The sequence below is a fragment of the Lepidochelys kempii genome, chromosome 13, assembly GCF_965140285.1.
Source record: "Lepidochelys kempii isolate rLepKem1 chromosome 13, rLepKem1.hap1, whole genome shotgun sequence".
NCBI classification, from domain to species: Eukaryota; Metazoa; Chordata; order Testudines; family Cheloniidae; genus Lepidochelys; species Lepidochelys kempii.
This window is the reverse complement of record NC_136392.1, coordinates 14,358,770-14,381,614: the sequence shown is the minus strand read 5'-3', so window position 1 is coordinate 14,381,614 and position 22,845 is coordinate 14,358,770. Positions and strand designations below refer to the sequence as shown.

Sequence of the window (22,845 nt, the reverse complement as noted above, 5' to 3'; positions counted from 1 at the left end):
TTGCTTACATATCAATGATCAAAGAACAAGGACAACCTGAGTCCCTGTATAAGGATCTTCAGTTAAGGATTAAAGATGTGAATGATTTATTTTTTTAAAAGGAAATGCATTTGGTTGTATATTGATTTATGTATGATTTAATAATCTATAATTCAGATGCTTCTATCATTAAAATGTCAGTCCCACCGTTCCCTGTTTGAGTTAGTATAAGTGTTTAATAAACCAAAGAAATCTGAAATCATTTGTAAAATTTATTAACCCTGATTATTACAAGAGTTTTTAAAGCAGGTAGAATCCTGACCAGTCTTAGGGTTGCTTTTTATTAGGATTAATTACAGATATGAATGGAGATGAGTAACTGACAAAACAACTAAGTTTTTTTTTTCTTTTCCTAAATCTGAAAAACATTAACAACATAAGATTGTAGATATATCCTCTGAATTAGTAGTATAGTGGAGATGCTAGCGCCCTCTTGTGCTGTATGAATAGTTTAAGTATTTGTATTTGTTATTCTACCTCACCAAGTCAAGGAAGAAACTGTGCTTTAAATCACTTTGAGCCTTTGCATTTTAGCCTTTTAATTTACATTAATAATGTACAGACCAATCTGAAGCATAATCTTAAAACCACTGATTCTATTATACCACAGACCTTGCTAATTACAACATAATGACAAACCACATAAGGTTCGGTTGGTTGGTTGGTATTGACCTTTAAATATAAATTTTATCAAAATATGATTTTTTTTATGACTGCTTTAAAGCTCTGTAGCTGAGAATTCTTTGTCCACTGCTTTGCCACAAAAACTGCAATCCTTTCATCATATTCATTTACTCTGCTATTCATCTTTTTCACTGTCACTTTCTGACCTCACCTATACTTCCTCTCACCCCTATAGACTTAAAAATCATTCCCATGACCTCCCTTTAATTATATTACACATTGTTTCTTAATGACCTTTACAGTTACTTACTAACATCTAATGAACAAATTCTGTAAATGATACACCTCAAATGTACACAAACGTTTGCTTTAGTCTTCAGTGTGGCCCTCTTTTGATGACAGCCATAAAAAGGAAAATAATGAGACATCTTTACTGCAAGGGAGCTCATAAAGAGTGGCTGATTCTTCAGCAGCCAAGCATCTTCATTACTTGGATTTTCCAGCAGGTAGAATAGACACTGGATCTGTTTGAACTTCAGCATCAGATGTCCGTTTCGGCCCCTGAGGAAGAATATACAGAAACATGTAAAAATAGTTGAACCATGTTGAAGAACAATTACATCTGCAATTATGTTTTGGTCCTTTGCAAACAGACATTTCCATTGATGTTACCTCTCTTCTCTCCTCAATTCTTCTCCTTTAATCAGTTTTTAACACTACCGAGAGCTGGAGCCACATCTGCACACTCCCCACAATGGGATTAAAATGGTGCAAGCCACAACTATACCTGAACATGGCTGTTGCTCATTCTCTCTGGTTATTGTTTTGAGAGAACTGCACTAACCAACCATGCTATATTATTGTGGTTCTAGAATAGTTCTCAATAAAATATCATTGTCCAAACTGGTTACTGCACACATACTAGAGCCCTTCAAATGGGTTTAGGAGTTCTGCTCCCAGTATAAAGGAACATTAAATGCCTTTACGTATTTAGGTATTTGAAAATGTCATAATGATATTGCATTTGTAATGCCCTGTCTATACTACAAACCCAACTCTTTTGGCAACAGTTCATGACACTCCTCTGTCCTGATTATAACAAACATGGTTGAGTTGCATCAGCTCTATTCACAACACAGACATGGCTCTGTCTTACGTTGGGTGAAATTTTCCAAGTAGTTAAAGCCATACTGTAAACCCAGTTTTAGGAGATATGGGGTGCCCTGCCCCATTTGTAGTGGTCTTGAAATCAGCACAATAAATAGAAATATGCAAAAATCAGTTGAATAATTCTGAAGGACAGGCTTCTTAAACAGTCTAAATCTAAACCCATGTCTAAACTATACACTAATCCGTTTTAAAATTTAGTTTAGCTGAACCAGATCTAAAACCATTAAAAGATTGCCTGCAGTAGACCAGTACCATGTGTTAGCTATGTTTACGCAGCCATACCTACCATTCTGTCTTACTGTTTATTTAAAAAAAGAACAGGAGTACTTGTGGCACCTTAGAGACTAACAAATTTATTACAGCATGAGCTTTCGTGAGCTACAGCTCAGTTCATCGGATCCGATGAAGTGAGCTGTAGCTCACAAAAGCTTATGCTTTAAAAAATTTGTTAGTCTCTAAGGTGCCACAAGTACTCCTGTTCTTTTTGTGGATACAGACTAACATGGCTGCTACTCTGAAACCTGTGTTTATTTAGTGCATTACTGGGAAATCTGGACAGCTATCATTCATGACTTCAGCAGTGGCTCTATTGCCTGGAGAGGACATGCACACAGGGTGACACCAATAATGCATGGAGCATTGCACTCTGGGACATACAGTTTCACAGAGAAGTGGGAGAAAGGAGGATTAGCTAAACTAGTCTCACAAGCATGGTTAGGGAATCCTCCCCATTGTTTGTGAAGCAACAGCAGATACTTTGACATTAATCCACGTGGCCATGTTAATGACCTGCTGCCTGCTGGCCATTTTATTTTTCTTGTTCTAAAAAATTGCAGCATAACACCTCTCCACCCTTAAAAACCACCACCACCACAGTTGGCCAAAGAGGGCACTGTTTTATCCTGTACAATCTGTGTTGACCCAGATGCAGACTGGTGCGACTCCAGTGATTGTGAGTTGCACCCGCTTACCCCAAAGTTGAATTTGAACCACTGTCTAGAACTAGATTGTTTCTAACTGGTTATGCCCTGCAGACAGCACAAGCTGGCTTTCTAAATGCATCGACATTGGTAGTTGACCATAATTATAAATCAACAACACAAAACAAGCTAGTCATTCCAAATTTAGCCAGTAAAGAGAGTCTGAACATCAATTAAAAGATTTCCCAATGTTAGATAAACTTGAAGTCTGTCAACTGTAACTGTGTCTGTGCAATGCATGAGTACGTTAACTTGAGAAATAAGATACTATTATTTGCTCTATTTCCTGTAAATACTGCAGGCTGGAAGTGAACTCATTTTGACTGACTTAGCACATTTGCCAAATAACATCATTTATTTATGTTCACCTATAGTGCATCCTGATCACTGAGCCCATTTTCAAAGTGGCTTGTTAAATAAAACTGGAAGCTGGAAAGGATGCTGGCCTGTGATTCTTATTACCTAGAATTTTCAAGGCTCTTGAAAGAGTTGATACCTCTGTTTTAACAAGCAAGCTCCAGATCTGCCCTCAGATACATGGGCGGGCATGGTTCCCATTGGTCCAAACTCTGCTCTCAGTTATTCCTGTACAACCCCTTTGAGGGCTAACCTGGAGCACATTTAATTTGGATTGTATCTGTTCTAAGAGCGGGATCAGGAAAGTAGCGATAGAACGGCAGTTCTGATTCAGAGCGCGCTCAACAAAAGCATTGCCTCTCTGCACACTGTACTGAAGATCCCAATTCAGATAGTTCCCAAGAGTGTTTTCATGTGTGGAATACCCACAGTTTTCGTTTATTTCATTTTGCGTCGTCCTACTTCTGAAAATCAAGCCATTACTCCCTAGCTTTAGTAAATGTACATTTTCCTGATTCCCACTCTACCCTAAATTCCTTTGCATTTTATTATGTTGTGAATTCCTCTTCTGCTTATGTAACGGACACAGAATTGTGTAGCTTCTTTCAATGAAATTCAGATAGTCAATGACCCTTGTTCTCTGACAGACCTATGCTATTGGTGCTGTAATTTTGCCTAATAGCATAATCTGCTCCACTAGTAGTTAGGAACAGATGCCTGATCTCGACTTTCTAATCTAGTGCGTCCCTCTACATTCCGCTTCCTTTATACTATGTCCTTTTGCAAAAGAATCAATGGTTTCAGGGCAGAGTGTTTTTTAAAACAGCTGGCCAGAATTCAGGGGACAATCCAGTGGACTTTGCCCATGAAAATGCACAATGGAGTATGGAGACAAGTAAGGTCTAGAGAACCTCCACTTCTGCTAAAATATCTTCTATCCCCATTTTATCAGTCCAGAGCTCAGCACTCTATCAGAGAAGCTCTTACCAGATTTCTGGACTTATACTTTAAATGGAGGATACTATGATTGGTTTATGTATAGTCTAATACTCTAAGAGTTTAACTATTACAACTTGTGGTGTGGACTTTGCCACTTATTTTGGTTTGAACTATTATTGTTTTATTGGAAAGTGTTGGTTTTTGGAAGGATTGGGGATTGACTTCCTTAGACATGGGTAAAAAGTTGAGTCATAAATGTATGAAGGAGTGGTAGTATGCTGTCAAATATTTCAATCTGGGGAACACTTCTGTTTTAAATGCTGAATATTCTTCCTCATTGGAGAGGTGAAAACATCCATCTGCTCTGTGCAGCAAGATCTGGTAGTGGGTTGTCTTTCCCAGTTGAAGAGCTAGCCAACTGGCCAGATAAGCTATAAATCTAAAACCTTTACACTGTATACATAAATAAAAAAAGAGTTATTCTGTTCACGAAAGAGGAAAGATACCTGAGTATTTTAGGGCTCTGTTAATGCAAGAAAAAATGATGCACTGCATGGCCAAATTAATATCAGGCATGAGAAATGCAAAATAGCAAAGAAAAATATCTCAGAGAATCTCTTTCTATTCTCTCTTCACTTTACTTGCTTGTAGCAGTATCCACCTCTCTGTCTCTGCACGCAATCTCACCTCTCTTGGTGCAAGAGCCTTCTCTGCTCTGGCTCTGAGACATCCTTCTGCCTCACTGACTCTCGTACAAAAACATATTCTCTTGTTTGCCTCCTAATCTCTTTGCAATTATTCTAATGCTGTTTCTATTTAAGGCCAGGTCTACGTACACAAGCTTACAGCGGCACAGCAGTACTGATACAGCTATGCTGCTGTTAGAGTGCTCATATAGCCACGTTATGACGATTGGAGAGAGCTCTCCTGTCGACATAATAAAACCATCTCAACGAGCTCCCACCGACATAATACTCTGCATATGAGTGCTTATGCCAGCAAAGTTTACGTCGCTCAGGGAGGTGGGTTTTTTTACATGCATGAGCGACAAAAGTTTTGCTGACATATGCACTAGTGTAGACATGGCCTAACTGTATGAAAAGTTTCTGGATGCAGCTTGTTTGAATGACAGAATACAAAATAAAGAACTATTGTCTATAAATACAGAAGCCCTTTCTCACTCATTGACTTCAGTGAGAATTTTGACTGAGAAAGGACATTGGTATTTGGCCCACACTATTTGATTTCTGCAGAATTCAAACCAAGAAAGCAATTCTCCATTATTTCTAGAAACAATAGAGGTAGTAAATATTTGCCTGGTCAATTTGTAACCCATGTGAGGACTACCTCTACCCAGTTCCCATAAGAGGTTAACAAATCTACTACAGCTGCTAGCTAAATCCTTTGGCTCAAGCAATAGAAGCTCATGGTTTTATACCAGGAGGTCCCAGGTTGAAACCCTCCTGTTGGCCAATCATAGAATATCAGGGTTGGAAGGGACCTCAGGAGGTCATCTAACCCCCTGCTCAAAGCAGGACCAATCCCCAATTTTTGCCCCAGATCCCTAAATGGCCCCCTCAAGGATTGAACTCACAACCCTGGGTTTAGCAGGCCAATGCTCAAACCACTGAGCTATCCCTCCCCCCAAGTGGGATTGTGGGATTGGTTACAAATATACATAATATGAGCCGAGTTTTCCAGACACGTGAGCACACTGTATGCTTGTGAGTCATGTGGTACATACACACACATTTATATACTTGTGCATATTGGGGACTTGCACACACATTGAGTGGGAAAGTAAACACGCACTCAGGAGCACATGTCTAATAACTGTGACCAGTTTGTACAAAATACAAAGAGCGGGTATAAACAAGGTTCTGCTTCTTCCAGAGGATGCTGAGGAACAGGATCTACCTGTGACTTCAGTGGGTACTGCAGACAGTGCTTAATTTGTAATGAAAGGTGCTGGGGCTCAAGCAATTTTTTACTTTCATAACTGATGTGGCAAGCACAGTGGTACTGGGGCTATGAACTGCCAAGCCTAGAGGTGTTGGGGCTCAACCCTTACAAGCCCCAGCACAAATTAAGCACTGGCTGCAGATGAATGGAAGTCAATGGAAATTATTAGTACTTAGCATCTGGGGTGAAATCCTGATTTCAATGGCAAAGTACCCCCAGATTTTAGGGAGGCCAGGATTTCACTCAAGGCCCCTAAATGATACAATTTTTTTTCCTGTTTAACATATATGTAAGTGGCTTCATTATTATTATTAAGAGATCATGCAGAAAGAGTTAAGTTTCCTTCCTTCTCCTTCCCCGGACAATATACAAATTTTTTGTAGTGCAAATAGCACAGTGTAGGATAGATCACAATTCTGTGAAATGAATGTTAATCAAACACTCCTTATGATGTGGAAAAACATCTGCCACAAAATGAGTCATATTGTTCTGAACAACAGCTTAACTTTCTAACGCAATGTTCTAAAACGGCTAGTTTTCAAATCAGTGTCAATTTAAATTCTGTTCTACTTGCTTTTTCCTCTTCTGGGCAGTGGTAGTTGGCTAAGTTTTATTTTATTTTCTAGCCACCCTCTGAGCAGAGCCAGGGGAAAAAAAGTTGTAAATAACCTATCACAACCAGATTCATTACAACTAAGGTGACCTCCTCGTTTTGTATTCTTCCCAGCCCTGGAAGATGTCCACTGGTGATGTCCATTTAGGATGTAAAAAGATGTGGCTAGCCTTGGATGAGGGTCTGAAGTCAGGAGTGATCGCATAACACTTTGTACTCAGTCTGTCTGTTGTGGTAGGGAGAGTGGAACAAGTTGCTTCCTGCCAATTGATTTTATGAATAACTACTAGAAAATCCTTAACTTCTCTGTTCCTGGCACTGTTCCCCCCATCCTTCCCACAGCCCCCATTGGCCTGGAGCGGCGAACCGCGGCCAGTGGGAGCCGCGATCGGCTGAACCTGTGGATGTGGCAGGTAAACAAACCAGTGCGGCCCGCCAGGGGCTTTCCCTGAACAAGTGGTGGACCGGCTTTGAGAACCACTAGTTTAGAGAGAGGGCTTCTTAACAGAGGCAAGTGGCTATCTGTGAACTAGCTTTTGCATTGCTCACCATGAGAGAGACAATGTCGGTGAGGTAATATATTTTATTGGACCAACTTCTACTGCTGAAAGAGACACGTTTTTGAGATACACAGAGCTCTTTTTCAGGTCTGGGAAATGTAATCTGAGTCTCCTAGCTAAATAGAAGGTGGGACAGATTGTTAAGCATAGGGAGTTAACACGTTGCAAGAGCCTATTCACAATGAAGTAGGCAATGACCACCTCTGCAGTCATAGGACAAAGGAGGATTAGTGGATTACTGATTGTTGTAATGAGACATAAAATCAGTGTCTCCATTCATGATTTTTAATGTCTAGCAAAGTTATGAATTTTAGCTCCCATGCTCATCTTTTGAAGGTGTGGTGCAGCTTTTCTTTGAGGATGAGGACTGAGAGGTCGGATATGGAGAGTGGTGGTTTTGTAAAAAGCGTTCACCTGCAGGTGATAGGGTACTTGTGTCTTATTATTTTTTTCTGTGTCAGTTCATTTGAGAGCTTAGTGATTGTCTGTCTGGTTTTACCCACATTGTCGTGCTTTGGGGGACTTAATAAAAGATATTACCTCAGCCATCTTGTCTCTCTCATATCCTGGGACCAACACAACTACAACAAACTTGCTTGCCAAGGGCTCACTAGAACCAAGCATGTGTTCCCAAGACATTTTCCATCTGCTCTAATGTTGATTGGCAGCTTTGTTCCCACTTTTCCCTGCCTCTGGCTGAAAATGTGCTGCCGTAAGGCCCTGATCCTGCAAGCTGCTCCATGTAAGTGGACTCCAGGGCTGCTCCATTGAAGTTAATAGCGTGTACCAGTGCAGGGGTCTGCTCACAAGAGGCAGCTTGCAGGGTTGTCATTTAAATCAGCCGAATCACGATTTAAAAGCAAAAATTAATTTAACCTACTAAGCCCTTAAAAAATCCTCCAAATGACTGTCTCTTCTCTATTTTCTTGAGGGGGGAGTCCTTCGCAGTGTCTCCTCCATTCTGGATTGAGTCGGTGGCTGTGGTTTGCTGTTGTCTGGAGTCTTGCTGATCTTGGGTTTCCTGTTTGCTCAGCTCTGTTGTAGACGTTTTGTCTTTTGAACTCTCCTTGCTCTTTTGGCCCACAAGTTCACTTTCCGTTGGGGCGATTGGCCTCTCTGTGGAGCCTGATGTCTAAAGCAGTTTCAGACAATGGTTATTTTTAGTGGCAAATATAAACATTTTGGCAGGAGGTTCATAAATATAGTAAAAATCAAAGGCCACCTCCAATGTACAGAGCTGGGGCCTGATTCAGCAGCCTTTACTTAGGACAGTAGCCCCAATGAGACTGAGATCACTTATGTGAGTAAAGACTGAGGATCAGGCCCTTTCTGCATAGCCTTTATTTTTATATATTTCTACGGTGAAGCTTCTTTAGCTGGCAGCGGCACGTGATTAAAAAAAGAAAAGACTGTATATTTATAGATATATAGAATTACATGCATGCTCTCACAGCTGCAAAGATATAACCGTCTCTGCATCCCAAGCTGCAAAGTCCCCATACAAGCTTGAAAGTGCAAGGGAAGGAGCGATAAAGACAGGTAGCAGGGCACATAAAGCAGAGGTAAAAATATCCCATCTATAAAATTACAGTACTCCACCAGGTGATTAACAAGCCATGATTTGGCCATGGAAGTCCAGTGCTGCATGGAATTGCCAAAGGAGACACTGTGAATTCCTCAAAACACAAACAACATTACAGAGCAGACAAATACAGTGAAGGTAAGAACTCAAACTGAGAAAACAACTGGATAGGGTCAAAGGTCACAAATCAAGATTCAGATCTGAAGAACAAATAAAATAACATGATGATTCTGTCAGTTTCTGTGGCTGTACATTTGTGCTAAAACATTTGCTTGCAAATGGGAATTTCTTTTTGCATTATATAAGACTTGTCAAAACTATCCTGACTCACTTATTGAGTTAAAAAGAATCATGGTAGTGGAGCCTACAAATTAGACATATTTAGGCCATCTGCAAATTTGGCCCTTGCATCCTGGAGATGCCCCCACGGTTTAACGAATTGCAGTGTTGCCAACTCTTCTGATTTTATTGTGAGTCTCATAGTAGTGGTTGTTTTTCTTGGAGCTCCATCTCCTGGAATCATGTGATTACAGGAGAATATCAGCTTTCATTAAAAACAAAGTAAGTCTTTAGCTATCATGGTTACAGAGAAACTTCAAAGTATAAACTCTAAAGGCTCAAGAACCAGAAGACAAATAAAAAGAACCCAAAATCTACTATTAAAAAAAAAAAAACCTCATGATTTTTAAGCTCATCACTTAATTTTGGGGGCCTGATTTATGATTTTTGAATTCCTGGGGTTGGCAATACTACAACTGGTCTATTTCACATAAGTCCCTCTTTCCTTTTCATCATAGAATCCATAGGGGTCAAAGGGACCACAAGAGTCATCTAGTCTAACTCCTGGCCAAGATTGCAGGATTTGTTGTGCCTAAACTATCCAAGACAGATGGCTATCAAGCTTTCTTTTGAAAACCTCCAGTGAAGGAGCTTCCACAACTCTCCTAGGCAGTCCGTTTCATTGTTCTACCATTCTTATGGTTAGGAAGTTTTTTTCTGAGATTTAATCTAAGGCTATGTCTACACTATCACTTTTGTCAATAAAACTTCTGTCGGTCAGGGATGTGGAAAAAAAGAGCCCCTCCCTTCTCCCAACCAAAATAAGTTTCACTGACAAAAGTGCCTGTATGGACAGTGCTATGTTGGTGGGAGACGCTCTCCCACTGACGTAGCTACAGTTGCTCATTGGGGGTGCTTTAATTAAGCCGACAGGAGAGCTCTCTCCCACCAGCATAGAGCAACTACATGGGAGACCTTACAGCAACACAGCTGCAGTGGTACAACTGTGCCGCTGCACGGCCTGTAGTGTAGACATCGCCTAAATCTGCCATGGTGTAGTTTGAACCCATTGCCTCTTGTCCTGCCCTCTATGGCAAGAGAGGACTTTTCTCCATTTTTTTAAGGCAGGCTTCCAAGTATTTAAAGACGGCTATCATGTTCTCCCTTAATCTCCTCTTTTCCAAACTAAACATACCCAGTTCCGTCAGCCTTTGTTCATATGGCTTGTGTTCCATCTAGGGTGACCAGACAGCAAGTGTGAAAAATTGGGATGGGGGGTGGGGGGTAATAGGAGCCTATATAAGAAAAAGCCCCAAATATCAGGACTGTCCCTATAAACATCTGGTCACTCTAGTTCCATCCCTTTGATCATCTTTGTCACTCGCCTCTGGATCTATTCCAGTTTTTCTACATCCTTGCTATAAATGTACTGCTCACACAAAAATCTTGCAGGTCAGAGAACCTTTGTTTCTATATCCATGCCAGTTCCACTTCTGTTGAAGATTGAACAACTTAATTCCTTGACTAAGGCTATGTCTACACTACAGCCTATGTCAGCATAACTTATGTCACTCAGGGGTGTGAAAAAACCACCCCCCAAGCAACATAAGTTATAAAGACATAAGCGGTCTTGTGCACAGTGCTACGTCACACCACAGCTTCTGCTGCTGGCGGAGGTGGTTTTATGATGCTGACGGGAGAGCTCTTCACCAGATGCGCTGCGGCTACACGGCTGCAGTGCTGTACTTAGAGACACGGCTTCAGTTATAATATTGTCGTTATTTTCAACTCTGAGCCCCTGTTCCTTTTCTTTTGGGTAGGTAGTAGGTCTATGTATTGCTTCCTTGTACATTTATTTCTCCACCTTTCCATAAAATCAAATCTATATCATTTCTCTGGAATTCCCTCATTCTGGTGTGGCACATAAGACGACCCATCAAATTTGGCTCTATAATCGGGTTTATAATGCAGTTTGAGCAACGGCACTATATACCATAGTGAGGCCAGCTTTGAGTCAGAGTTTCAAAGGAAAAGGAACATTCTTAAGGCAAACTCAGATTTATCGACACAGACACTATGCTTTATCTTGTAAATAATTGCATATGGGGTAAAAGAGCTGTTTTTTCTGTGTTCCGTGGGCACCCAAAACTTACAAAGGGGGTTTCTGAGGGTGCAAGGAATACAACGAAAAGTGCTACATAAAACCAAATTTAATTCTGTCTATTCTTATTCTAACTAATTTCAATGTCAAACAAGAAGCACTCATTTGCTCACCTCCTGCTTTGTCTGACAAGATACTTGTCCCTCTTATTTGCCATAGATTGCTTTTTGAAATGTGACTATTTAGTGGATTCACAGACCTGCATGAACAACTAGAAACAATCAAAATACAAAGGTTCTTGCACTACAACAGGCCATGTCCACCCTACAGGTGTATGGTGGTATAATTGCTTCCATCATTGTAGGAATTCCACCTCCCCGAGTGATGGTAGATAGGTTAACAGAAGCATTTTTCCATTGACCCAGCTGCATCTACATCAGGATTCTGCATCTACATCAGGTCAGCATTGCTAGAGCAGTCAATGGTGTGGATTTTTTCACGCACCTGAGGACCACGGCTATGTTGACCTAAGTTTTAAGTGCAGACTAGGCCTAAGTTCCAAGATGTGAGGACAGAGTCTAGCCCTGATTAACACCCTATGAAATCAATGAGATCATACAGGTTGTAAAGTTAGGGCAGAGTCTGCCCTATCATGTTTATTCAATTGTGTGAGTTCCTGATAGTTATTGTAGTTTTTCAGGCCAAATCCAAACTGGCTTCAATGGGACTATTTTGATGAGTGTAGCAAGCAGATTTTGGCCTTTGATGTTACTCAGAAAAAACACTTTAAACAATATCGGTAATATTTTTTTCAAACAAAGCAGAAAAAAAATCAGATAATCTCTTTGAGGTGTTTCATATTAATCTTGAAAGGCAGGAAATTGACACATTTAATATTGATGAGAGTGACACCAGGAAATACAAAACTGAAACCTATGAATAATGAACCATGTTAATGTTTCTCATTTTAAAGGTTGATCAGCATCTGACAAACTGCATTACCTCTTTTGGAGTTAATTTACTCCCACGGAAAAAAGTAATAAAAAAGATTAACAGGATAGTATTTTTCCTGTCATGTTCAACTTAGGCTTGATCCAAAGATTTTGAAGTCAGTGGAAAGATTCCTGCTGACTTCATAGAGCTCTGGATCAGTCCCCTAGTGCAGTTATTTCACATACAACATGTAAGTAATGAAGAGAGAAATGGAATCAGAGCATTCCAAGAAAAACTACAAAAGATAAATTAAGGCAGTTGTTTGATACAATAGCATAACCAGTTAAAAACAGGCAAAAAAATTAAAATAAAGTGAAGAATGGATTGATTCTCCTTAGTGCAAGTGAGAAGAGAATTAGGCCCAATACATACATGTTTTTTCTAGAAATATGGTAGGTAATTGGTAGCAACTGACAATTAAAAAAAAAAAAAGAAAAAGAAAAAAAAAAGAGAAAAAAGTACACAATATGAGCCCAGGACGGTAACCTTTAGTCATCTGAGAAGCCTCACTGTAAGTAAAGACTTGTTAGCTTATAAGAGTAAAGGTTTCAGAATCAGACCTTGTATCTTCTGTGATCTCTACAAGAGAATAATCAGCTAAGATTAGCTTAAACTATCAGCAGATGTTACACAACAGAAAAACACTTTCCTGATGATAAAAATGAGAATGAAGAAAGAAGGTCTGATAGGTCAATTTCCATCACCGCTTTAATTTTGCTACAGTTACAGAAAATCATAGCATTCCATACATGGCCAGATTCTTAGCTAGTGTCAGTTGATTTAGCTCGAGTGACATAAAGGGAGGTCTGCTGATTTACCCCAGCTGAGGATCTGGCTTACAGTAAAGTTCACAGCTTTTGAATTTCTACTAGAAAAGTCAGTGATTTTATAAAGAAATCTTGGCACAATAAGGAATATAAAGGGACATGATCAGGTAGTTTTGGCTCATGCTTTAGGTTTTGTTTAAAGAAAAACAAAACAAAGAAATATTTTCCTGATTTTCGTTAAATTTCAGTGAAGGTTTTTACTTTAAATTTAACTCTTCTTCCACAGTGTCTGTCGGCAAATAATTATCTCTCCAATAGTGCATGTGAAGCACAAGAAAATAACTGACTCAAAAGATATCTGGTTAATTTCACCGTCGAAGGTGATTGAAGTGCAAAAGTAAACAAATAGCATAAAGGCTGTAAAGGAAAATAGATTATAAAAATTGGTTCATTTTACTAATTATTTTATTATGAAAATGAAAAACATTTAGAATTTTTTTTTTAACCTTCATCCATCCTTATTAAGCAACATTGAATGGAAAAAAGATTCCATGGACATGATACCATCTTTTTACAATCAGCGATTTTTGTACTAAAAAGCCAATCAGATACATAAGTGGGAAATAAGCTACAGTGAAACCCATCACCAAGAGATGAATAAATCCAAACACTTACTTGGTGACTGGGGTCTAGCCCATTTATCTCTTCTGAACTGGTAGCCCCTCCATCACTTTTTACTGACTAAAATAACAAAGTAATATAGGTCTTCCAAGCTTTAAGCATAGATTCAATATTAAGTCAAAAGTCTAAAGGCTTAATTTAAGCACATCATTCCTAACAGTGTAAACGCAAAACAAAACTATCACATCTCAAACTATCTGCAAACACTATTGAAATGGGTCCCCTTCCATGGCTGTATCTCCAAGGTAAATTTTTGCATATGTATTTCAATGCAGCACTGTAGTCTTTTGGAAGGGAATTTTCCTGTTGAAGGCTGTACAATATGAACAGTGTCTCAGTACATAGATGATTGTGATGTATGATAAGTGGCATGAATGGTGCTATCATCCCTGCCATCAAAGTTAACTAGGGACGTGATTCTAGCTTACAGCTTTGACAACTCGCCTTTATAGGATTATCCTCTTGAGAAGTTGTACTTGTACTTTATTTCTACATATATGCTTAAAGCTGCGGTTGACAATTAAAAACTGTTGAGATTTGCACATTTTCACCATTACTCTCCATTTCCCACCCCAATGTATTCTATTTTATGCCTTAAATCTCCAAGGAGTGTGTGCATATAGGCAACAGCTTGGCCTCAGCTCTTCTTGGCCAGAATAATCAAAGTAGACTCTGAGGCTATAGCACAGGCAACGTGTTCAAAGTAAACCTTGACTCTGAATTACATTTTAAAAGAATGATCTGATATACCCATATTTTTATATGATATATAATTAGTTTTATGGGTGGATATGACAAAAGGACTCATTAAAATTTGGGTTAGCTTTTAGATTGGAATTAATAATTAAAAAAATTACTAGAACAGTGTAAAAGTAGTCAAAGTGTCTGACTGGGTTCTGTTTCCAATAATATAACATGTTATTCTGTTGCGCATTGCTTAGCCATGGAGTATTAAAGCATAAAGTGAACCCCAGTATTTCAAAGTTCCCGAGCTTGAATGTCATTTTTCATTGCATAAGTGCAGTGAAAACAATGAAAGGATGTGACTTTTGCTCTAAAGATAGACCAAGCGGATTTGTGGTTTTCTGCAGCTTGTAGATTTATCACTTACAACAACAATATTATCAGCTCAATCCTGAGTGCAATCTCGTAGCAAAGATCTCTTTTTGGTGTATGATTCTTTTCTTTTCTCTCTAGCTGTTGAAAATCAATACTAAATAGGAGTTTGTTCAAAAGCTAAAGATTTTAAAGGGGTTTATTATGGGTAACCAAATGTGGGGAAAACATTATTCTCTTAGGAACATGTCTTGGCTTGGTTGATCAATTACCTAGTTATATTAATGATGGTTGCTATCTGTGAGAAAGGTTGAAGAAATTTGGGAGAGGAAGCACAGTGTGATCTTTGTTACATTACAGGTTAGTACTCTAGTCCATGGTGTATGATGACTGTATAGCGATAAGATCGAGTTTGCGTTTCTTTTTCAGTGACTCTTCTTCATATATGTTTAAGATTAATTTTAACAAGTAAGTTTACCAAAATAGGAGCCACTCTACTGCCTTTTATAGGAAGGAAAGAAGAATAACTTTAACAAACCTTCAGTAATCTCTCATCATTCAAACTACGAATTATCATCAGTGGAGCATAATTAACTATGGGCTAAAACAGTGGTGGGCAACCGGTGGCCCGTGGGCGACACGCAGCCCGTCAGGGTAATGTGCTGGCAGGCCGCGACACCTTTGATTTACACTGGCCATCCACAGGTACAGCTGCCACAGCTTCCAGTGGCTGCAGTTTGCCAATCCTGGCCAATGGGAGCTGTGGGAAGCTGCGTGGGCTGCAGGGACATGCTGGCTGCCACTTCCCACAGCTCCCATTGGCCGGAAATGGCGAACTGCAGCCACTGTTGCAGATGGTCAATGTAAACAAACTGTCTCAGTGGCCCGCCAGCAGATTACCCTGATGGGCTGCGGGCTGGCCGCAGGTTGCCCATCACTGGGCTAAATCCTACAATCCTTACCCAGGGAAAATTCCCATTTGTTTCAATGGAAGTTTTACCTGAAGACTTCACCCTAAAGAACTGCTCTGTTCTTGTGTCTCACTTTAACCAATTTAGGGCTGCTATTGATGGGCCCCTGAAGTATTTCCATGACAAGAAGGGTGGGTCAACATGACAAGATAGCACACAGGGTGGGAACAGGGAATAACCTTGCTAAATACAGGCTACATTTTTGTGAGTAATGGCTGTCAGTTAGAATTGGGACAGTGTAAAATACCTATATCTATATTTAAGAGGAAGTTGTTACTAAGGACTTGTCTATACTGGGAAATTGACGAGCATAGTTATTCCGGAATAACTCCCCACATGAGCACTCCATTCTGAAACAAAATGTGACTTTATTCCCGAATAATTACTCTGCTTCTGAAGCAGATTGATTCTGGAATAAAATCACTTTTTTATTTCCAAATAGTGTCCACATGGGGGAGTTATTCCAGAATATCTAAATTATACCAGACTAGCTATAGCAGAATAGTTTTTCTGGAATAGGTAAGAACATAAGAACAGCCATACTGAGTCAGACCAAAGGTCCACCTAGCCCAGGATCCTGTCTTCCAACACTGGTCAATGCCAGGTGCCTCAGAGAGAGTGAACAGAACAGGTAATCATCAAGTGATCCATCCCTGTCACCCATTCCCAGCTTCTAGCAAACAGAGGCTAGGGACACCATCCCTGCCCATCCTGGCTAATAGCCATTGAGGTATGCCAGTCAGTTTCCCCCACATAAACAAGAACTCAATCCCAGCTTTTCCACTGACCTCAGGTTTATAGCTCCACTCACTGTGGTCAGAGAAAGGAGAGAAATTTTATACTGTTCGAAAGTTTCCTCATAATATCTGCAGATATTCATGGCATATGATACATACTTGTTTTGATCAATTAAGCCTGAGTGGCAGGAGAGGACTTTGCATCTATGCTTGATCACAGATGTGGCCTATAGTTCAAGCAAAATAATACTGACATTCCTTTATGTTTAATATTGTTATAAGGGGTTGGAGTGAGTCAGTACTTGGTGGTGCATCCAGCCAGCCCTTCCCTCATGATTCCAGTAGGTGTTGTAATATTTATTCTACATAACAAGGTTTTAGGATTATCTCTCTGTGAGTCACTCTGAAGCTTAAAATGTATGAGTCAGTGTGGAATGATGGAAGCAGCTACAAGCATGGCTGAGAAGCTCTTTTTGTTCAGAATATCACCAGATTGAATCATAACCAGGTATCATGGTCTGTTACTATCCAATGTTTAGGTCTCAGACATTTATATTTCATGAATTACACCTGTGTGGTATACAGGTATGGTGTAGAGCTACGCCATGCTAAGAGTCCAAGGCCATTATGATATCAGAGGTAACTCAACCAAACACCACCCTTTCTCTATAGCTAATTTGCATGCAACAATTTCATTGATTGTATGAGGGACACTCTACAGCTGAGGTCCCGATTGCCACTCACACAAACCAACATAAATCTGCCAGCACAACCCCTCTGGGTCACACACCATCACAACCAACACAATAACCCCAAACACATATAGTCCCTCATGGCAGCACACACCTCTCATCCACCACCCACACAAATCCACACACCTCCCAGCACAATACAACACAATCAGCACACACAACCGCAAACATCACTCTGAAGGCTAGAATGTCTGTTGAGTCAGTGTGAAGCAACAAACATGGCTGAGAGCGCTTTTTGTTCAGAATATCATTAGGTGCAATCATCACTGCAGTCTTCTACTGTCCAGTTTTTAAGTTGCCAGTGTTTTCAGATTTTTTATTACATATGACATTATGAATTACTCCAAGCAACAGTATTTCATTAAAAAAACAAACACATATTACTAGCCCTTACAATTCTAAATGTCAAGAAAGTTAGCCATACTGATGCTCATAATTTTAGTAGAAAAGCCCAACTACTATGGACTTGTAAGTGAGGGTTATGCTCTTGGCAAAGTTTGAGCAGAGTAGCACCACTCAGGCCTTGGTTAGCCTTGATCAACCTCTGCCATCACTATATTGGACAAACCTCTTCTCTCCTTGCTCAACGGAGGAGCTGTAAGAATATTTCCACTGCCGAATATCCTGTGAACCATAGATGACAAAACATGCATTTCTCAATAGGCACACAGGCAATAATAACTTGTTCCATTTCCTCTGTGGAAATCTAATCTATGAGTTATGAAAAAATAGGGACCTCCTTCCTTCACTGGTAATCAAAGATAAACTATATAAATCTTCATCAAACAACCTGAGGCTCTAACTTGTCTTTTGTGTTCCGCTAAGGAGAGAGCTCTTCTGCTCAACCAAAATGGTAGAAGCAACACTAAAACTGCTGTAGGCTCATAACATCTCCAAACCAGAGTTTTGCCTCCAATGAAAAAAGGACAAATTCTACCATTCTGGCATATAACTAGTTCACTTTGAATAATCTTTGGATGGCCATTGGTTTTTGTCCTCAAGCTGCCGAATTGCTCCAGGCTCAGGACCCCCATTTATGAAAAGTCCACCGGGGAGGTTATTGTTATGGGAAGTGACTGCTACCTTCACTCTGATGGGGAGGCCCACACTGCCCAAAAGTGGATTGCAGAAACTGGAAAGGGGTCTTGCCCATGAAGGCATGGCACGTCCTGATTCCTTGCAGTAGCTTCTCCCAAGAGGTTTCATATAATCCTAGAAGTCTATGGTGACAATACTGACTGCCCCCTCCATTGCTAAGAATCCTTCTCTGAGTGCAGGGGATTAGCTGGCACTTGGCTGAAACCAGGATCTTTGATTTTTCTTTTAAAAGTAATAATTCTCCACAACTGCTCCCTTTTAATGGAGGAAGAGGAACTGGTAAACTGCTTCTCCATCTGGAACATACTTTACCGACAGAGGAAAGCGTTAGAATCTCTGTAAAGATTCCAATTATGGAATAACCCATCATAGACTAGTGCTTGGTTGGCTTGTATCCATCTAGGCTCATATAGAGCCCCTGTCACCATAATATCTGAACGCCTTACAAACAATCCTTTCAGCACCCACCAGTTGTGGATAATATCTCCCTATTTCACAGATAGGGAATCATGGCACAGAGAGATTGTGACTTCTCTAAAGTCACAAAGGAAATCTGTGGCAGAGCCAGAAATGAACCTAGATATCCTGAATCCTAGTCTAGAGCCTTAAATAAAAGACCATCCTTCTCTAAAGCTTCAAGATTGATATCTCTTTTTGGTTTTTGTGTGTAATATAATTGTGGATGTTCTCATTATCCATATAAAATATGCTCTGGTTTTGAATCATGCTGAATGCTTGGCCCTGATGATATCTTGTAGCAGAGAGTTCTACTGGTAAATTATTCATTCATTTATATAATTTATATATATCGAGAGAGAGAGAGATTTCCTTTTGAATAATTCTTAATATTGCTGCTTTTCATTTTTATTGAATTCTCCCTTGTTCACCTACCTCAGGAAATAGAGGTGAAGGATCCCATTACTTTTCTGACTCATCAGGTTAACCTGAAGGTGTCAAATGAAACACAGCATAGACAAAATCTCTTATATTTGTAGCAATTGGGAAAGTGAGAGCCTTTTGGATCCCCTTCCACAAGCAAAGCGGAAAAAGTAGAAACCCAGATAATCAATTTAAAATTAAGACAGTTCCTACTTCAACAATGTCAATAGCTGTAATGATATGTCCATTACCTAAAGGAATATAACAACAACAACTAAGCTAGAGATAAATCATTACCCAACCAAGAAGCTTGTGGCCATGCAAACACGAGGCCCTGCAACATTCCATTCCAGATACAAACTCCCCTTGTAATAATCATTTAAGTATCAGAGGCCTTGAATAAATATTTGTTAAGATACTATCTTTTAAGGATTTATTGCCTGTTCCACTCTTGACAAGGGAACACCTAAGGAAGTGTCAGATGAGTTGGTGGCCTGTATCAAGTGTGTGGTACATCTTGTACAGCCGAGGGTATTTCTTTTAGTCATTTTTCACAACTCCAATAGCCTCCTTGCCACAGTGTCCTATGTTATGACTCTTTAGGTGTAGTATCAGAAAGCACATTTTGGCACTGGTTGGGTTTTCTCCTGTTTTGTAGGCGAGAGTTTTATGAAACAGATCTAAACCCGTAAGTCATTGCTTAGCTTTAGGTCGTTGGTGTTAAAGATTAAACTTGTCACCCACATGTAGGCTGCGGTGAAAAGTTGAAAGGTACAATCCAAGCACAGTGGGCCTGATTGTTCAGTCCGACACCCCATGGTGTCCCTCCTAGAGAGACATACAGATGACATCAAATAGCCTTTGAGTGGAAATTACACCTACTAGGTCCCCACAGTACCCAGCTGTTCTGTGCAAAGAGATTCCCCACCACACACATCTCTGCACAGTACCACGCGCCCAACTGGAGCACAGGCACTTCTCCCTCCAGGTGACCCCCAGGAGTGGACGATCATGTCAGGGAACAGGATGAGGTGGGGAGATATGAAGTTATAATTACCCAGCTCTAGACAACAGCTGGGGAATCCTAAACACTTCCTGCACATTTCAGCATGTGGTTATTTGTCGAAAAATGTTAGGAAAGGTTGTTGTTCATCATTTGTTACCCTTCTGCTTTTAAAAACTTTCATCCAGTTAGGGAGCAGAAATAACACCATGCAACTTAGGTGACCAATCACACATCAAATAATATACCTACTCAATGTCTAGTATTCTAGGCAACCAGATGGATAGTATCCAATAAAGTGAAAATCATTCAGTGAAATTATTTGGCACATACTTCAAGAACAACAAAGGAAATCAGGGTCTGTTTGGGAATGATTGGATAAACCAAAATGGGCTAAATCAACAATAAACAGTTCAAAATGCCGTAGGTTCAGTTATGCAATTAGTACAAATCTGTTTTCAGCATGGAGGGGATATTTGTCATAGTCTTAGTTCCTTGTTTTTATTCCTTAACAATGAGGATAATATATCAGCGTCTTCCTCTTTTAAAGAAGCAGAAAACAGAGAAGCTGAGCCAAGACCAACTCCTTGCTCTGATTAGAGCAGTGTTACATTTAGTGCTTTTTAACAGAGTCTTGTTTGTTTTGTCATGGCGACGTAAGATAGGCATGGAAAAGATCTTTATATTTAACCAGTGCTACTTTTTAAATTTTTCAGGGTGGGGGTGGGGGTGTCATGGTCATCTCAGAATTGAAGCCTGATGTACATAGCTGCTGATTCATATGGCCTGCTTTTGTAACAAGTTAGGCATGCATTTGTTTACAAGCTTACATGATCAATTGGGTGACAAATTTTTATGTAAAAAGAAAAGGAGTACTTGTGGCACCTTAGAGACTAACCAATTTATTTGAGCATAAGCTTTTGTGAGCTACAGCTCACTTCATCGGATGCATACTGTGGAAACTGCAGAAGACCTGCCTTATTGCATCCGATGAAGTGAGCTGTAGCTCACGAAAGCTTATGCTCAAATAAATTGGTTAGTCTCTAAGGTGCCACAAGTACTCCTTTTCTTTTTGCAAATACAGACTAACACGGCTGTTACTCTGAAATTTTTACGTGCAATTACCAAATGTCCATATGCAAACAAAGATTTGGGGCTGGAACTGGGATTTAAGAAAAAAAAAAAAGCCCCAGTGAGTTAAGTGCCCAGTTCCCTTTGAAATTAAATGGTTGTTGGGTGCCTGACTCCTTTAGATACTTTAGAATATCGGAAACTAGATCCTAATTGTATTACTAATCTGCATGGTGAGCTGGATGCCTTCCATTCAGTCTACATGGGGAAGCAATTAAATCCCTCTTTGTTCAGTGAATGATAGTGGAAACAGGGAGTTTGATTGGATTGCAGTATTGAATGTGTCTGTGTGTCAGAAAAGAAGCAGAAAGCTAGCACAAAAGCCAGGAGACAGCCAGAAAAGTACTTTTAGGATGGCCTTCCTTCGGAAGAAGCAGAGAGAGAAAGCGCAAGAGCACTTTGGGGCAGAGTGCTCACTGGAAAGAGGCTTGGAAGTGCAAGCCTGCTGTGTTCAGGGAAACAGGACTTCGTGTACATTCTTTGTACATAAACAAGACTGCACTCAAGAAATACCTGACTCCATCATCAATTTCTCCTCCTAATGGAAACAACCCGCAAAGCCCCAAGCATCGATTAACCACTCAGACCTGAGGGACAACAGTATGACAACTTGTTCTCTTTACAGTCCTTCATCTCCACGCCTCTCCATTTGTTTGTCTCAGCCACGTGTTTCATCATGTCACAGCCAAAATGGTGAGTTCTTTGGGGCTAGGACTGTTTTTTTTTTAATTGCATGTCTGCACAGGTCCTAGCACGATTGAGCTCTGATCCTGTACTGGTACTTGTAGCTGCTACAATAAACAATTCTCCCCAATCTTCAGATCTACCATTCTGGAAGCTGGGGATCTCAGAAGTATAAGGATGCACAAACCATCCTCTTTCTTCTAGGAATACCCACTGCACAGAGGTCTAGGACCAGGAGATTGTGCAGAGTTGCTCTGTCAGCACTATGCCCCCTGGATATCCCTTATAAATCTTCAGGGAATTGGTTAAATCAGCTTTCTACCTGCTTTCAGCAACTGGAGCAGACCCGAGAATCCACATGTGTGCTGAAAAAATATGAGAATTTACTTGTGGCAATGGTATTTTCAAATTAGAGTGCAGTGGTCCAGCCAAATGCATACCTAACTTGTTAAAAGAATGTAGGGTGATCCAGATAATGGCTCTGTCATAAATATAAAGGGAAGGGTAAACACCTTTAAATGCCTCCTGGCCAGAGGAAAAACCCTTTCACCTGTAAAGGATTAAGAAGCTAAGATAACCTCGTTGGCACCTGACCAAAATGACCAATGAGGAGACAAGATACTTTCAAAGCTGGGGGGGACGACGGGAGGTTTTCGGGGGGAACGGATGACAAAGGGTCCTCTCTGTCTGTGTGGTTTTTTTGCCAGGACCAGAGCAGGAATGCAGGTCAGAACTCCTGTAAAGAGTCAGTAAGCAATCTAGTTAGATATGCATTAAATTCTGTTTTGTTTAAATGGCTGATAAAATAAGTTGTGCTGAATGGAATGTATATTCCTGTTTTTGTGTCTTTTTGTAACTTAAGGTTTTGCCTAGAGGGATTCTCTATG

General features: G+C 40.1%; 1 protein-coding gene across 4 annotated transcripts in view; it reads right to left on the bottom strand.

Moving 5' to 3' along the window:
* Positions 1 to 238: 238 nt before the first annotated feature.
* Positions 239 to 22,845, bottom strand: part of BCAS1 (brain enriched myelin associated protein 1) — an 80,854-nt gene continuing 58,247 nt past the window's right edge. For 3 of the 4 annotated variants that reach the window (XM_073309333.2, XM_073309335.2, XM_073309334.2), the window contains 2 exons: positions 8,125 to 8,376; positions 239 to 1,224 (listed from right to left, as the gene is read on the bottom strand). In XM_073309333.2, the coding sequence (XP_073165434.2) occupies positions 1,150 to 1,224; positions 8,125 to 8,376 (327 nt within the window). In that variant the 3' untranslated portion in view covers positions 239 to 1,149. The remainder of the gene's footprint in view (positions 1,225 to 8,124; positions 8,377 to 22,845) is intronic. The other variant, XM_073309336.2, reaches the window with a different exon arrangement.